Source organism: Penicillium maclennaniae (assembly GCF_028827695.1).
Source record: "Penicillium maclennaniae strain IBT 15551 chromosome Unknown utg000007l:1.0-4884863.0:1.0-4888362.0, whole genome shotgun sequence".
Lineage (NCBI taxonomy): Eukaryota > Fungi > Ascomycota > Eurotiomycetes > Eurotiales > Aspergillaceae > Penicillium > Penicillium maclennaniae.
In genome coordinates this window covers 248626-266108 of record NW_026623219.1, presented here as the reverse complement: position 1 = coordinate 266108, position 17483 = coordinate 248626, and the positions used below count along the sequence as shown (strand labels likewise).

Here is a 17483-nt window from a genome sequence, read left to right as displayed (position 1 = left end):
GAGCTCATCGACTTCAACTTGAAGGGGCTCAAATCACCGACGACGCCTCTGTCTTCGGGTAATATTGACGCGTTGTCGGATGGAGCTGATTTCCCAATAGCTTATTGGGACCTTTCCTTGACTTATGGCTTCGTAGATGGCTTGATTGCTTGAATTGTTTTGTTGTAGCACGTGGTCTGCCGAGGAGGCTTCTCTCTTCTATAGTGTCCAGGAATAGTGATTGCTCATGTTCTATGAGATCTAATCTCACACGGGGCAGGAAATGCAATCCGTTAGTGTTACCTTAATGAGACCTTGAGCTACTGCCCGGCTAGGAATGCCTCGATGGAACTATGATCTACAAATCACCATTATGTTTATTGGCGCATCGATCTCTCTCCGTTGTAACTTTCCGATCCACGAGAAGCCATTTGTTGATAATTCGCGACACTTATTCTCGCTCTTGCTTGTCATTCCTGGTTTAACGGTTTGTATAGGAATGTCTCGATCTGGCAAATGTTTGGAAGCTTGGAAATGGGAAAGTCAAAGTGAGGAGAGCAGACTGCAGTGAAAGTGGAGAGGGGTAAGGAATGGAAGCGAGTCATGCGCAATACCACACAGTATGTTATCCATTGGTCTACGTTGCAGGGTTAATAAGCCGGACCGTCGATCATATGCCCCGCGTTCTTGTGCATGCTATGTCCATGCTCGCACCCTGAAGACGTGAGACCATTCATGCACCTGGAGGATGGTTTCGGGGGCTCGTGCGTTGATGAATCGGATTGAGCAAGGCGACGGTGGCTTGGTGGGCGGTCTCTAGCAGCATCCACATTCCCGGGTTCGAAGGTGCCAGCTTGGACGCAAGGCTTACTTTGCACTCCACACTCTACACCCTCCAGTACACTCTGTCGTTGGGGCGGGGGGGACCGATGTTCCTACGCAGCTCCCCGATCTTTAGGATGCGGGGAAGACAAGTAGGGAAAGCAGCGTGATTCTATCGTCTCGTTTACAGGACAGCAGGTCGAGACCATAGGATCCCGAGATCATCACACCGGCATACTGGATTGAGCCGGATGCTCAATTTCGCCGCCCAGTTACTCTGTACCATACCCCACCTCACCCCTCCAATGCTGGGGGAAATTAGACCCAGAAAATCCGGGATCGAAGTCGGGGGTGCAGCTTGATGGCACGATAGCTAGCTCGACAGCCTTTTTCAGCAAAGCAAATCTCGACGTTGAATTCGCGATCTAGGCACCGATCTCCGGGTGTGGCTGAATCCAAGGTGGGCGATTTGCCTCAAACCGGGTCATCGCCAGTACAGGACCTCAGGCCTCCGGATCCCGATGATTGGCGGCGCGAACAAGTTTGAACTCTTTGCCCGTCTCCACTTTTTGAGGCTGGCAGTGGCCAATTAGAGCCCTTGATTGCCCATGACTACTCGTCGCCCTTTCGGAGGGGTCTCATTTCGTCACTGTCTGAAGGCATGCGCAGCGATGCGCTACATTGGAACTGTGGCTCTGAAACTGGGACGGGGGATGAAGACGGGGCCTGAAACTTGGCTTCTCTGTCCAAGACTCTCGCGGATCGGAAGATCACTGGTGGAATGGAACACTACTGTCGAGGAGAGGTGAGGATGGTTGCTGCAGGCCGGAATTGCCCTGGTGAGACTAGTCTTGTCGACACCATTATCACAGATGGTCATCCGGTCCTAGCTACTGGCGTCAGCGCAGTGACCAATGCCCCTAGTAACAAGTAGCAATCTCTTCATGAAGAAGAGATGAGCCCTGATCCCTGATCTTGAAAGAGTACACCACATCTGACCAACATTACCGGATCTCTGAAAGCATCAACGGGATGCTGGTATGACGTAAGGCTTCCCGACAGGGCTTCACGTTTCTCCGACCGGCGTCCAATGCCGTATTTCTCGTGAAAGCCCCCTTCCCGTTCAAAGCCCCTGTACAGCCGTTGAGAGTAAGCGGAGATATAGACTAGTACCTGAATTGAGTATCACACGATGAACGAGATATCATGACGTTCAGAGGGGAGCGAAACCTCCACTCGACCCACCACTCCGGATGGGCGACCAAGTGGGTAGCAAGCATCCTTGGGTGGGAACATTAGGAATTTATAACGCTCCTGTTCCTTCTTTCCCTTCTCTCCCATCCGCCACCCCCATCATCTTCATCATTTCCCCCACCCATCCACACCCTCGTATCTACTGACCGCTGAGATATCGTCCATCATGTCCCAGACCAGCGTTCTCCTGGTCGGAGCTGCGGGTGAAACCGGAGGTTCTATCGCAAACGGATTGCTGGACGATGGCCGATTTGTATGTTGCTTCACATCTTCAACCATCACGACCGTGCTAATCGGGGGTTTCTTCAATAACAGGATGTGATCGCCCTTGTCCGCCCAATTTCTGTCCACAAGCCAGCCATCAAGAAGCTAGAGGAACGCGGGGTTAAGATCCGCAAGTGCGACCTCAAGGCTCCCGAGGAACATTTGATCGAAGCTCTTGCCGATATTGAAGTCGTGATTAGCTGTGTCGGCCCGGCCGAGCAGCAAGACCAGATCCCATTGGCCAGGGCAGCCAAGAAAGTCGGCGTCAAGCGATTCATCCCCTGTGGTTTCATTACTGTCGCACCTCCCGGAGGTGTGATGTGGCTACGCGATGAGGTATGGAGGTCTTTGCGATCTGGTTCAATGTTTTCCCAGGCTGACCGAACAACAGAAAGAAATCGTTTACAACCAGATTCGCCAGATGTGGCTCCCTTACACCATTGTCGATGTTGGCTGGTGGTACCAGCTGTCCTACCCGCGCCTTTTGTCCGGCCGTGTCGACTACGCCATGACTTCGGGTAACGACGAGATCATTGGAGACGGAAACATGCCCACCGCGCTCACCGACTTGCGCGATATCGGTCGCTACATGGCCATGATCATCAGCGACGAGCGCACGTTGAACAAGAAGATTCTCGCCTACAACCTAGTCTCGACACAAAATGAGATCTACGACCTGATGGAGCAAATCAGTGAGGAGAAGGTTGATCGCAACTACGTATGTGTTTCCCATGTATCTTCGTTTACAAAATGACTCTTACTGACAGCTCGTAGGTCCCGGAGGAGACCATCAACAGCCGAGTCCTCGCAGCCCGCCAGGCTAGTGAAACCTACCCCTTCGACCCTATCAAGTTCATTCCCCGCTACCTCGCCGAATACCAATACTCCTGGGGAATCCGTGGCGACAACAACCCCGAGTACGCCAAGTACCTCGGCTACCATCTCACCACCGAGCTCTACCCCGACTTCAAGCCCACCGATTTTAAAGAGTACCTCGAGTCCGTGATCCGCGGTACCGCCAAGGGGGTCTACCAAGACCGAGTGATCTCGCGCAAGCACCAACGTCACTTCCCCCGCACCGAGTCCAGCGATTCGTTGTACACGCGCATCTTCCCGCGCACTGAGTCGAGCGACTCGCTCATGTCGCGATGAAAAAGATACGGACGGTTTCACGCATTTCTTACCTCGGTTGATCCGACTCGCTTCATATCTGGTTATTGAAGATTTATGACATCCCCCCCCCTCTCTTTCCCTCCCCCATAGAATGGGGGCTCGCTGATTCATTTTGGGCGTCTTATGACTTTAGGCGTTGCCACGGCTTCGACGGGGACACCATAGACGCTTACTCACTGGCCTTCCTGGATTGAGGGCCGAGGGCCCTATGGGGGCAATGATTAAGATCTGGGTTTTTGTGTTGTTTCATACTACGTACCTTTTTTTTTTTTAGGGTTCCTCTACGGAGATCCGCGTTTTGCATATAGAAATATCCATGAATATCCCAATCACCCCTGGTTTCATCCATCGCGCCTTCCCGGTAGAGACGCTACCCCAGATATGGACTCTGGTCCGTGAACTTTGAACCGTTCAGACTTGCAAGCCCCATTTGAAGTCAATCGACTCTCTAGACTATAAGAGATGTCTCATCCCCGCCGAAGAGTGCGATTCTCTGATGACCCACAACTGCAGACAGACGCCGAGTCACGGCCTCCAACAGAGACAGCACCACAGATACCCTCAGCTCCCTCAGCTTCCTCGGCTCCCCCCGCTACTTCAGCTACTTCAGCTTCCCCATGCGACCTTGCTACGGGATTCGATGATATCTATGAGGAGCTGGAACCGCGGCAGGTCGCCGTTATCAGTTCGTGTGGCTTTTGTGGCTTGATACCAGCGCTAAGCAAGCCGACAGCGGTGGGAACGGCTATCGGCACGGGCCTGATGATTGGAACGGGGAGAGCGTTGTCAATGTAAGCCGACCACCCGGTGATCTCAGCCAATGCTGACTTTGGCATAGGAGCGGCGTGAGTGGCATTTGTACGACGCCTGCCCGGTGTGACTGACTTTGCAGCCCGCTGCCATCACGATTTCGTATACGGTCGTCGGATTCGCTGTCTATCTGGTACTCTCGGCGCTGGGCGAGGTTGTCGCTTGGTTGCCCAAGCCTTATACGGTTGCGGACCAGGCTGTGCGGTTCTGTGATCCGGCACTGGGATTCAGCTTGGGATGGATGTAAGTGTACGGCCGTGCGAATGGAGCTGTGCTGAAGGGTGTCCAGATACTGGCTTAAATATGCCCTCGTCACACCAAGTCAATTGACCGCCGCGGCTTTGTTGATATCATACTGGCTGGACCCTGAGCGAGTCAATCCTGGAGTTTGGATAACCGTCTTTCTTCTGACAATCACTGTACTGAACTACCTGCATCATGGACTCGCGAGTCAAGTTGAGTTCTATGTTTCTTCGGTCAAGCTCCTGGTCATGTTCGCACTCATGATTCTCTCGATCATCGTTGCTCTTGGAGGTGGGCCCGATCAGGACATGCGCGGGTTCCGATATTGGAAGAATCCTGGTGCCTTTGCGAGTCGATACGATAACAGCCTCGTCGAAAATCTCATTTTGACTTGCGGGACGATGTCCTCGGCCGCTTTTGTGTACATTGGGAGCGAACGGGCTGGCATCCTGGCACAGTCTCCAAATGTGCGGAAAGCGATCTCTCGTTCTACCAAGCACATTTTCTATCGCACTCTGGTCTTTCATCTACTTGCGGTCATCCTGCTCGGGATGCTTGTTCCCCACGACTCGGTTTCCCTATCCTTTCACCACAAAGCTAGTAAGAGCGCGGCAGCCTCGCCGTTTGTGGCGGCATTATACTTGGCTGGAATTCCCATCCTCCCTGATATTTTGAATGCCTTTATCTTGCTCTTTGTTCTATCCACGGCGAACTACGATCTCTGGCTAGCAACCAAAGCCATGTGTGATCTGGCTGTCAAGCGCCGGGCACCCATGTTCCTGTCGCGACTTAACAAGAGAGGCCTTCCCATGTATGCGTTGGCGGTGTGCGCTTCTGTGGCGAGCCTTGCGTACCTCAATGTGCCTCAGGATGCGGTCCTCATGTTCAGATATCTCACGGATACCGTCACGATGCTCGGCCTGCTCACTTGGATGTCGATATTGTTTACCCATATATCTTTCGTCCGAGCACGAAGGGCACAAGGGATCGAAGACAGCATCTTACTTTACCGAGCCCGTTTCGGCCTCCCGGGAACCTGGCTGGCAATAGCGTTGTGTCTTTTTATTTCTGCGACCATGATTCTCGGGTCCTTTTCCTTTGATTCCGGGAGGATAATATTCGACTATCGGTCCTTTGTGGCCTGTTATATTGGTATTCCCATTTATCTTTGCTTGTACATTGGCCACAAGGTTGCTAGGAAGAGCAAGCGAGTTGTCCCGAGTGAGGCAGATCTGTGGACGGACAAAAACGAACCTTCACTCGACTTGCAGGAGACCCGACAAGAGTAATTAACCTGTGTGCAGCGTATGAGCAGATTTCATGAAAGATTGCTATTGAATCAGTCGTAAGCCGCGTTCTTGTACTTTTGTAATGCAGTGTGATGAGCAAGCGCTAACAGCGCTGCGGCGACTACTCCAAACTCCGGCGACAAGCATTATGTCGTTTGCGCGGCATGCACTCAGCCTCCCAGGGAAAATTAGAAGCTGTCACTTGTTTGCCTCACAGCTTCATCTGGCTCTAATTCTTTGCATGAACTTCCACGAGGTCGCCCTCCTGCATTGGTTCAGCTCAATCTGGTGGTTTGTTATACCCCGCGATTTTTGCTTCGGCCCAGTCTGATAAGGATGAACATTAGGCCACGTTCAACGGGCTCCCGGACCTTCAAAGTGCTTCTTTGAGTATGGCTCCGCCTCATCAACCGACCACTCCGCAACGTCAGCGGAGTTATCGAGAATTTCTTGTCGACTTGAATCAAACATATGAGCTTGAAATCCCGGTCCCGCAGGACTGGTCGCCTGTCGCTCGTGGAAGTAATAGTTCGGCAGCACTGGAAGTCTTCGAAGGCCTTCGATTGCTGTTTTGGAGCCATCGGCCGATCCTGGACCGTGTCCTCGCTGACTTTGAGGAGTGGATCGCCAGAAATCGGCCATGCACCAAGCAACAGTGGAATTTTGTGAAATGGCGGTACGAGCAACAACCACAAGTACTGAGTCAGAAAGACAGAGACCAGCGGGTGGACCATTTGTTTCTTTTACTTCGAAGCGAACTATGCTTACTCAAGAATAAGCGTATGGACTCAAATGATCGGGCATCCGTGAATCCGAGAGATGCCAGGATAGGATGTTCACCCAAGAAGCGCCGATTCTCGAGTGAAGGTGATGATGAATATCGCACAGCGCCCAGCTCGCCAGCCAAGAGAAACCAGCCCGTTACACCTGATCTCAGGCAATTGAAAATCTCGGAACAGAGTGAGCGGTGTTTGAATCAGCGGGGCAATGGAAATGGAGTGCAAACGCCAGCGCCCACTTTCTTGGAAAGACTCAAAGCCAGTCAGACAGTTGCGCACAATGAGAGACGATATGATGCGCCTCACCCAGCTATGGATGCAATGAATACAAGTTTCTCGACTGTCACTAGCTCGGTCTTGTTTGCATCGCATAGTGAAGGAATAGAAGAATCATTTGCAACTGACATCACCGAACCAATGGATTCCCAGTCAACCTATGCCGATTCTATTGTCGGCGCATTCATTGAACAGGAGATGAGTCTGAGCGCCGACACGCCTGCTTTGAATGAACGGGCAAGCTCTTTACAGGAGCAATTGGTCACGCAGCTCTTGCAAGATGGGCCTTTCTCCGTCGATCAACCACTTCCGGCGAGAATTTCACTGCGTTCTCGATACGAATTAGAGCGTATTTCACGAGTCTGGAACGTTCCACTCGACCAAATGCTGAAGAACTCATCTGTCTACACTGACCATGACAAGTTTTGGACATGGGTTCAAAACCATCATTTACGAGGAGACCGTCCCAGTCCAGAAAAGTCCCCCCGCGGGGTTTGGGAAGCTGCGGTAGATGGCTTCAAGACGGGAAAACACTCTGAAGTCGTGGTCATGACAGGAGAACTGGATTGGTGCGTGAAGAACGAACCCGGCATCTTCAAATTGCGCTTGAATCCTCTTAAATCAGAACGCACCTGTCGCTTCCATCGACGGTTTGGATCCGATCGGTTTTTGACAATTACCATCCCCGCCGCAGCTCGACCACCAGTCCATCTCAGATTCGAAGAACAACCATCTGTTCTTCGACAGAGCATTGCGGCTTGGCTAACTCGAAATGATCACCACTGCCTTGGACGCACTTGGCGCGCCTTCTTCATGGAGGAAGTCAAATCGAAGAAGAAAGTCAAGGCCGAGCCCCGCTTTCGCGTTGAGTTCTTTGCTGTCGATGGTGTAGATTTCCTGGGTAAATCTCTCGCGTCTCTTGCTCCGCCGAATCAAGCTAGTGAGAAACACACGCCAATGAGTTTGGAAGACCTTCTTGAATGGCATATGCCTGCCGCGGCGAATCGCAACCAGAAAAATTGCAAGTTGTTCCAGCGCATTTCTTTGGGGTTGTCCAAGACATGGGCATCTGTGGTTATTCCGTGTACTCGGGTGATCAATCTACCTGATGTTCGCAGACCTCATCAACCTGTCATGAATGATGGTTGTGCTTTGATGTCTCGCAATTTGGCAAGACGGATCTGTGAGCAGCTTAAGATCAATGGCGATCTTCCGAGTGCATTTCAAGGTCGAATCGCGGGTGCTAAAGGTCTTTGGATGGTTGATGGTGAGGTACCGAGGCATGGCGCTTTCCATAAAGACGGAGGCGATGGCATATGGATTGAGATCTCGGATTCACAATTGAAGATTAAGCCGCACCCGGTCAATTGGAAAGATCCTGTCGATGAAGAGAAGCTTACTTTTGAGGTGGTTAATTGGTCTAAATCATTGCATCCGGTGGATCTCAATATCCAGCTTCTTGGTATTCTTGACTTTGGGGGACACATGAAGGAGTACATTGCAAAGTTGACACATGATGGTGTCTGGGCATTGTATCATGACTTTGCGTACGTGCTACAGACAAACGATGCTGTTCATTGTCGGAGTCTTCTCCAAAAGCTTCGTCCATCAGGTGAGGATGGACCACATAAGGCGCGGCGAATAGAGCAGTGGAATATGAATGATGCCGAGTACATCATTCGCTTGTCGGAGGCTGGCTTCAAGCCTCAATCGTTCCGTCCTCTTCGACGTCGTCTACGGAGGTTTCTGGAGTATCTGCTGGAGCGACATGTTGAGGAACTCCACATTCAGGTGCCACTGTCCACGTATGCTTACTGTATCGCTGACCCTTACGGTGTTCTTCAACCGGACGAGGTCCATTTCGGACTGTCGACCAATTGGCGAGATCCGAATAATGAGTTCCTCGATAACATGGTCACCGGAAGGGATGTCTTAGTCGGTCGATTACCGGCTCATGTTCCATCTGATATTCAACGCCGTAGGGCTGTGTGGAAGACCGAGCTCCGACATTTCAAGGATGTGATTGTGTTCCCGACGACGGGCAATATACCACTTGCGCACATGTTGTCTGGTGGTGATTATGATGGGGGACACTCCATGGATCTGCTGGGATCCTGCTATCGTGGAGGCTTTTCACAACTCAGATCTCCCACATGTGGAGTTCCCGCCGCAGCACTACGGCCTCACAGAGCACTCGGTGCCTATGGCTGAGCTGTCCACGACTGCGGACTTCTTACTGAGCGCGTTCGAGTTCAACCTGACCATGTCCAGCCTGGGAAAGTGCACAGTTGAGCATGAGAAGGTTTCGTACGACGAGTCAATCGATAGCCCCAACGCCAAAGAACTGGCCTGTCTCCTCAGTCATCTAGTTGATGGACGAAAAGGTGGTGTCCATCTGTCCGAGCTCGCATGGCAAGAATACCGCAAGAAGATCAGCCCGAAAAATCGATCCCCACCTGCATATCGTCTTCCACTCCGCAAACCCAAGACAAGCAACATAGTCGACTATTTGAAATTCGTGGTCGCCAAGACTCAACATGATGCAATCCTGAAGCAGCTCAATGATACGTATCCCGAAGATGTAGGTCTGGATGACCGGGACGAAGACCTCATTCGTCCATGGCAGGAGGCCATCACCGCTGCCGACAAACGTGAACCCAACTGCAGGGAGTTGAGCATTGCACTGTCACAAATGGAACAAAATGTCAAATCAATCTTCGGCCAGTGGATGATTTCTTTCACGAACTCGAATGAGAGAGAGACCTTCTCGCCCAAATCACGCGAGGTCATCTGCAGACTCTCCTCTTCCCACCACCTGAAGGGTCCCACTGGCTACTTTGCCTCTGGCGCAATCGACCGGACGAATGGCAACGATTACTGGGTTCATATCTCTACCAACACCATCCGCATAGCACATTGCCCTTCCACGCCTTCGGCGAAGCACTCTGTCAACTCAAAGCGTCCTCCCAGTCCTCGCGCAGTGTTATCCACGATGTGCTCGCTACCTACCGAGTCAATCAGAAGATGGTTGCCCGACTCACGGCTAGAGAGACCCTCACCAAGCCCGAGGCAGTCGAGGAGGATGCAGACGAGTATGAAGGCGCAGAGGCCATCGAGTCCCTCGTGTCTTCCCAAGGATGGGAGGTCCATGATTATTTTGACGACGGCATGTCCGTCGAATGAGACAATGAAGCCATGATCTGTATTAGATACTGACAACTTGATGAATCGTTTCAATGTAATGAGCATCCTCTCCTAGATTTCCTCCGTAATCCCCATCGTATCCAAGAGCCAATCGCAGCATTCTTCAGATCTGGATCTGGGATCGGGTGGCAAGCGTGCACACGCTGTCTTGCGGCCCGCAGTATCGCCCGCCGAGACATTCATATGAACATCACATTCAATTCGGCACCCGTCCGAGCTCGATCACGTATCACCGCTAAAGAGACAAATCACCCGCAAGCTAGGAACACAAATCAGCAATGACACCGACTCAAAATCGAGGCAGGTCACATGAAGATAGGCCATTTAGGCAAAAGCGTCGGGGCGACTTAGTCTGGGAAGGGCTACTGCTTGGGCCTCTCAGGTTTGCGCCCGGCAGTTGTTACGGAGGGCTCGGACTCAGCTGTGACGGGATCGATGTGAGTACATCCGACACTGTAGAAAACGAAAGTACAAAAGGGTGACCCATAGGTGTACCACATGTGACGAGGCAGTGTATTCCGCGAACCCTGTTCGTTCTCGTATACTGATTTCCACTCCACAGGGAATTTGGAAGTGTACCAGGGGGGGCGTTTGTTGCCCCAAAAGGAAGCTGCATAATATGCACGACCAGTCATAGTCCATCCTACCCCTTTCTCCCCCCCCGCTTGAAGCGACATTCGGCGTTCCCAAGCAAGTCAAGAGTCAAATGGCAATGTATGAACAGTGTAAAAAGTGTCATAGTGTTACAGTGATTCGGTAATCTTGGGTAAAACTTGTTGGGGTGACATGTGAACCGCCTTCATGACTAAGGACTTTCCACCTTCACGTGAAAATGGGCACTTCTTACCATTTCTTCGTCAAAGACCCCGGCATGGATGATACTCAAGTTCCTAAGGTTGTGAATCCTTATATACATCCTCACCATGCCCCCATAATGGAGTACGATCCGCAAGACCGCTCTCGTCGCGCCGCCAGCGTACTATCGATGGACGACCTGGAGGCGGCGCAAGCCCTTGAAGGCCTTCGTTCCGGTGAGTTTGTCCCGAGGCTGAACCGTTACGCGCGTTTGTTGGGGATGCGGCTTGGACACCGGCTAATTCTTGGATCGTGGATCGCTGCAGAATTCGGTCACTCCCCGCGAGCATCACAGACCATCTCCGTAGCTTCACCAGACCCTCCACAGCCGGAACCTCTTCTTTCTCTCTTAACCTCCTCTCACCCGCTGATCTCCTCGACTATCTCCAAATCTGTCTCCGCATATACCTCGTCCAAGTCTTACTCGGCGCGTTTCAAGTCCGGCGCCGAGTTCATCGAGCGCAACATTGGTTCGCCCGTCGCGAACACCGTTGGAACGGTTGGACGGAGGACGGGTGTTGAAAGCGGATTGCGCTGGGCGCTACAGCGACGGGACTCGTCTACCGACACGAAACCCGCTAGCAAACGTCGCAAGGTAGCGGGGGAGCAGATGGATGTCGAGCGAGGTGCTGAGATCACCGATCAGCCCCGCGCGCGAAGTTCCTCAGATCTCTCCATGGCTGACACTCTCCCGCCTTATGACGACACAAGATCTCCTCGCTATGAGGAAAAGCCCGGGCGGCAGGCTCCGCCCACCTGGCAGAGTCGGCTGGTTATTTCGACTTCGGGCCTTGGTGTTGCGATGAGCGAGGAGTCGCTGCGCAGTCTGACGTATTGTCTAGCTTGGCTGCGGTGGGCGAATGGACGGCTTGGTAGAGCGATCGTAGCTCTGCAGAGTGCCGTTACGGAGTGGGAGAACCAAAAGACCCGCTTACGGCAGCAGAGTGAAGCCGAAAATGGAGAGCGATCGAGCAGTCCTGAAAATGCGTCTATTCTTACCCAGCGCATTCAAGCCGTCAAGGAAGACGTGCTTTCGACATTGAAACAGGTTGTCGATGTCGTGTCCAAGTACGCTGGAGGTGCTTTGCCCGAGAACGCCCGTCACTTGGTTCGCCGACACTTGACATCTCTGCCTCACCGATTCCAAATGGCCAGCACCTCGCAGCCGCCTCCCGACTCTCCCGCGGCGTCGTCAGATGCAACTGTTGGCGCCCATCGCATTCTGGTCTTGGCCAACGAAGGTCTGGATATCTTGGGTCAGGTCAGTGGCGTGGTCAACGACACCCTGGTAAGTGCAGAGCACTGGTGTGAACGCCTGGGACGAAAGCGCCCTGGGAACAAAGCCGCACAGGATGCGGAGAAAGAACAGCCCCTTGCGCCGGACGCTCAACCGTACGGCATGGACATCAAGCAGCCTATCATCACTGAGGCTGCTCCGGAGGATGTCCAAATGACAGGTACCGAGAAAACATGATGTCTTTGTCTCTTCGGTTTTTCGGTCTGATTTTTTTTTTGTTGATTTTGATCTTCGGTCTTACATTTCTTTTTGATTGATATCCATATTTGTTTCGATCTTTCACTCCTTAGCCGTGCGATGGGAAATTCAGCGAGCCCGACGGTATCTTCTATTCTTTTTAAATTCTTGGGACGTCTCGTAGCTGTATATCTAACAAGCTAGGTCTGGGTTCTCGGCTTGACTAGCCTGACTAGCCTGACTAGCCTCCTAGCTACAGAGCTAGTTATCTCGGCCCCGAATCCCAGATCTTGCCCTGTGGGTCTAGAATCCCAGGTCCAGCCAATTCTATTCAAGAATGCCGGATAGCCTTGCAGCCTTGTCTAAGGGTTTACATTTTGAAAGGGGCTTGGCCCTTGTTATCACATTGGAATGTGATATGAATCATTAGCCTCTCATCTCCTGATCATAACAGGACTCGGGTCTTGTCGCCTTTACCAGACCAAAAGTGCAAGGCTTTCTGTAAAGGTCCGTCCAGCAATCCAAGATTCTTCAAGCAATGACTCGCTATCTGAGAAATGATCAAGAACAACCTCTTCTATAAAAATTTGATCTCGCGATCGAAGCTGTTCGATCTCCACCTATTTCTATCTACCCGAAGTTACCATTTCCGATCAAATGGGGAAGGATAGAAAGACGGGTGTAACATTGATAACTGACGTGGAGTTGAAAGTGCATTTTTCAGTTCCCCTATCTGGCAATACATCATGGCATTTGCTTGTCGTTCATACTCTCATTACCTGTATTTTTAGATGGTGAGCGTAGTGCCTATAATTGGACCTCAACGTCCAGCGTTCTTTCAATACATTGGAACGTAGGTGACATGGTGATAGCCAGTGTCTACCTCTCAGGCAAAATCTTCGATTTTGCGGTTCTTAGCAAAGTGCTAGAACCTTAAGAAGGCTCTGGTATATATCCGCAGCTAGTAACCTGATAGTGTCTCACTATTCACGTAGAACGTGTCGTGGGAGCTATCGAAGCCATTAAATCGTGTAGACGTTGTAGTGGTGTATGCTATCAGCAGTTAGCGATGCCTACCACGCCCCTCCAAGGTTCTGGAGACTGACCACCCATATTGTCATATCTTAGCCAGTCCCCTACTTTGACCTCAGAGTCAAATAGCGCGTCTTTTGCAACGCAGTCGACACTATCACACGTAGGCCCCCCAAATTGAGTATCTATGCTCTCCAGATGACCTCTTGCCTCCAATCAAGCGGGGTACCATTATCTCCTTCTCCATGATCACATTCAGAAAGTTTCCATATACTCCGTCACTCTGATACAGCATGTCTGGGACACCAGAAGCAGCCGCACTGCCGAGTTGTCTTCGACGAGAAAGGACTCGAGTGATGAGCGTATATGCTTGGCATGCATAGTATCTCCCTGGTTCTGCAATAGTCGTTACCCCCTTTGGAAACTCGGCACGGATCGATTGTCGGATCATTGATGCTACATCTTCGAAACAATCATCTTGGAACCCACCACCAATGTCCAAGATCGTAGGTTTGAACCCAAGTCTCTCGGCTTGCGAGAAGGCAACTCTAGCATCTTCAATTGCCCTGCCAAAGGCATCCAGGTTTTTCGCTCCAGTTCCTGACATTTCCTTGTGAGCAGAATTGTCTTCAACAATCTATTGCCCTTCTTTTCTTACCAACATGAAAGCTCACCCCAATAACTTCCAGTCCTAGCTCCCACGCTCGAGATAACAGTGTGGCCGTGGTATCCAATTGAGCACCAAATTTCTCGCCGAGCGAGATCAAAGCACTGTCATCGTTTGCGTAAATGCGAAGAATAAGCTGCGACTCGGGCATGTGTTTCTTGATAGTATCTAGCTCGTCGATATTGTCAAATGTCGTACAAAATATGCCTGCTTTGCGTGCGAATATCAAGGATGCTGGTGATTTGCACGGGTTGGCGAAAATGATTCGGGCTGGATCTACACCCAGGTTTAGAACGGCGCGCATCCCCTCTATGGAAGCGCAGTCAAAGCCGGTGCCAAGATTCGCGAGGAGCTTTAGTAGAGTTGGATCGGAGTTGCATTTTACCGCTGGGCTTCGTCAATATTGGTTTTCCTTTTCCCGATTTTCTTATTTTGATCCTGATTTCCTACCGTAATATGGTTGCACTCCGGGGAGACTTTTCATCCATCGTCGATGTTGCTGAGTAACTCTTCCCAAGTCCGCGACAAAGAAGGATTCATCTCCACCAAGGAATGCTCGCTTTGTTATGCGAGAGATTTGGCTTTCGATTGCAAGATCAACCAATTGGCTGGGGGCTGGCTGTGAAATGACTGGGATCTTCTCCGGACCAAAGATTTCTTGCTGGGCTGGGAGCAAATCCATGACTGCGGGATCGTGTTTTCGGAGTAAGGGAATAGGGATCGGAAGATTGTTGGAATGAAGATGCATTACGAAGCACAGGACCAAACTGGCACGAAAATTGTCAGAAACCCGACTATGATACAGTGGCCAAGATCTGCGAAATAGAAAATGTATTGACATCTGAGCCGATTTCGGGTCACAGGTGGGTGACAGTAGATATAAACATGTACAGTAGTTTGGATCCACTTCAGCTACCTGGGCCTGGCGGAGAGCAGGTTTGCATACCAAATTGCTGCAAGAGGGTCAATCGGCTGTAGAGATCGTCCGCTAGTGACATGACACGAGGTCAAGATGATGAATTTGAGAGGCTAAGACCGATGGTGTACATCTGAAGAGTCAAATGGAGGTCTAACGAGACACAAAGATCCAGGACATAGCAAATGTCAGCGTGCATTTACCCGCTTGGAGCTTGAGACGGCAGAGTTGTATCGACTCTGTGCAATAGTGAGACTGTGCAGGATCGGTTCCCGCTTCAGTCCATGGGTTCTCCCCAGGCGCTCATCGGAGGTTTGATCGGATGGATCGAGATTTGTGGGACGCCAGAAATGGCTCACTCGTCACACATGCGACTACATGATCTGTGCGTTGGGTTTTGATTGGCCTTCTTGTCGCTGCATCTGTGTGGAGTCTTCCCGCTTGCTAAAAGTTCAGTAGATTAGCATTTGGACTTGAATCAAAGGTCTAAACACAGACATACTTTCTGATACTTGAATTGCGAGTTTAGCCGCAGAGACTACATCAGCTCTCTGGAGGTATACTTAGTTTCAATTGCATTTTTTGTACTGAAAAAACCCTGGTGGCAATGCTTGTGCATAGTAAATGCAGGCAAATGGAGATCTAGGGGTACTGTTGCTCCACTCTTCCCAGCTATAGCTTAGGCCACCCGGTTTGTGACCCCAGCCTCCCAATAACTGTGCATCAAGCCCACCGTAATGTAGACTTGGTGCATCTCGGGTGCCAGTAAGCTCAAGTTTGTTTCGTTCCTAGTTTTGAACCCCTGGCTCATGCTAGTTCACCCCTTCATGCGTATAATAAGGCCTAGTGAAATATGTGCATGTGCACTGTGTCCACACCGACCTTCCCGTGGCTAGAATTTTACTACACGTGGTTTACGCCTGTCGGAGATTCTGTAGCATCGGAGCGGTTCCAGATATTATGAGCACTAGATATCATAGAAGCCTGGGTATACTTATGAAACTATACTTATTGGGCTATCGGGGTTTGAGGACAACAGATCAAAAACCTGCGAACATTGGCAGGCAGGTCATAAATGCAGCAGACTCAGCATAGGGCCCAGAACATTCAATCGAGTTTCCATTTGACAATCACTTCGCCACAGGGATCTGCTGAGTGACGCAATGCAGCACTCCGCCAGTCAGAGGAATGGCGTTGGAATAGACCTGTCGGATCACTCGCTCTGGCATCAACGTCTGTAGAGTCTGAAGCGCTTGCTGATCCTTCAATGCGTCGCCATATTTGGGAATAATGAGACCCCCATTCACAAAGATGAAATTGACGTACGAGGTGATGAGCTCGTCATCAGGATTTTGGACCAAGTCTCGCGGGTCAGGCTCGTCGATGCTGTGGATCTCTATGCGTCGCCCCTTGGCGTCAGTTTCGCGGACCAGAATTTCGTGGATCTCTGCCGACATCTCATTCCACACGTCAATCTCACCCTCATGCGGTCTCGTGATGACAACGACTCCCGGCCGCACAAATCTTGCTTCTGCGTCCATGTGCGCGTCGGTGATGTCCAGGTTTCGGCGCCCTGGGAACCAAATCACTTTTTCGACGCCCAGTAGTCGTCTCAGCTCGGTCTCAATCTCCGATTTGGACATGCCAGGGTTACGGGCTTCACAGATGATGCTGCTCTCGGTGATGAGCAGAGTACCCTCGCCGTCTGTCACTAGAGCACCGCCCTCGAGGCGGATGGGAGCATTGATGCAGGTCACTGGCGACGGGTCGGTGTCATGTTCAATGACCCACTGCGCGAATTCCGTATTCTCTTGCAGTGTCTTCTCATCCATCAAGGGCCATTGCTGACCCCAGCACTTTCCATCATTCTCGGGTTTCTTGCCACCCCATTCATTGAATCGGAAGTTCAACGCAAATCTTCTTTCTGAGTGCGTCCCCGTCGCGTCGTGAACATATACTGGACCGGTATCACGAACCCAGCAGTGGTTGACGGGACAGGGAATGAGACTTACCCTTGACCCGCCTTTGACGCTCTCTTTTAGCACGGACTCTGCCCACGATTTATCTTCGGGTCGCACGTAGATGCGGACGGGTTCAAACTCAGTGATCGCAGCTGCCAGTTCTGCGAGCTCGCGACAGACTGCGTTATATTGCTCTGGCGGTAGGGAGCAGCGAGCAGGAAATCCGAGAATCGTTGCCTCATGTGGATCGCTTTCTGCTGGGAGCACATACTGCCCTCGCTGGTGGTCCACCTGGCCATCGGTGGGTCGTCTGTGGAAGCGTGCAAATATCCCAGCACAGAAGCTCCCCAGCAGGGATTTGCGAAATTTGATCAGGAAACTCATCTTGATCTTTTGCTCTGCCTCTTTGCAAGCTTTCAGAAGTATTTTCACTTCTTTTGAGATATCAGGAAGCCTCTGAGGTACAAAGGCTCTGAGTATAGAAG

The 17483-nt window shown here is 51.3% G+C and overlaps 6 protein-coding genes across 6 annotated transcripts; 4 read left to right on the top strand and 2 right to left on the bottom strand.

Annotated features, from left to right (window-relative positions):
* Window positions 1-2221: 2221 nt before the first annotated feature.
* N7477_007310 (aromatic alcohol reductase) lies at window positions 2222-3471 on the top strand (the record flags this gene model as incomplete). Its single annotated transcript, XM_056968973.1, has 4 exons — window positions 2222-2308; window positions 2371-2655; window positions 2711-3037; window positions 3094-3471. The coding sequence occupies 4 exons, from the start codon at window positions 2222-2224 to the stop codon at window positions 3469-3471; spliced, it is 1077 nt and encodes a 358-aa protein (XP_056819005.1).
* A 483-nt stretch (window positions 3472-3954) lies between these two features.
* On the top strand, window positions 3955-5834 carry N7477_007309 (putative amino acid permease; the record flags this gene model as incomplete). Its single annotated transcript, XM_056968972.1, has 4 exons — window positions 3955-4283; window positions 4331-4337; window positions 4385-4545; window positions 4592-5834. The coding sequence occupies 4 exons, from the start codon at window positions 3955-3957 to the stop codon at window positions 5832-5834; spliced, it is 1740 nt and encodes a 579-aa protein (XP_056819004.1).
* Window positions 5835-6226: 392 nt separating this feature from the next.
* On the top strand, window positions 6227-10072 carry N7477_007308 (RNA dependent RNA polymerase; the record flags this gene model as incomplete). The annotated part of the gene is made up of 3 exons (XM_056968971.1): window positions 6227-8963; window positions 9034-9770; window positions 9860-10072. 3 exons carry the CDS (start codon window positions 6227-6229, stop codon window positions 10070-10072), a joined length of 3687 nt encoding a protein of 1228 aa, XP_056819003.1.
* An 853-nt stretch (window positions 10073-10925) lies between these two features.
* N7477_007307 (putative clock controled protein (Ccg-8)) lies at window positions 10926-12422 on the top strand (the record flags this gene model as incomplete). Its single annotated transcript, XM_056968970.1, has 1 exon — window positions 10926-12422. The coding sequence occupies one exon, from the start codon at window positions 10926-10928 to the stop codon at window positions 12420-12422; it is 1497 nt and encodes a 498-aa protein (XP_056819002.1).
* A 961-nt stretch (window positions 12423-13383) lies between these two features.
* N7477_007306 (type III PLP-dependent enzyme) lies at window positions 13384-14803 on the bottom strand (the record flags this gene model as incomplete). Its single annotated transcript, XM_056968969.1, has 5 exons — window positions 13384-13475; window positions 13529-13608; window positions 13658-14054; window positions 14113-14508; window positions 14572-14803. 5 exons carry the CDS (start codon window positions 14801-14803, stop codon window positions 13384-13386), a joined length of 1197 nt encoding a protein of 398 aa, XP_056819001.1.
* A 1364-nt stretch (window positions 14804-16167) lies between these two features.
* N7477_007305 (agmatine deiminase family protein) lies at window positions 16168-17382 on the bottom strand (the record flags this gene model as incomplete). The annotated part of the gene is made up of 1 exon (XM_056968968.1): window positions 16168-17382. The coding sequence occupies one exon, from the start codon at window positions 17380-17382 to the stop codon at window positions 16168-16170; it is 1215 nt and encodes a 404-aa protein (XP_056819000.1).
* Between the last annotated feature and the right edge of the window lie 101 nt (window positions 17383-17483).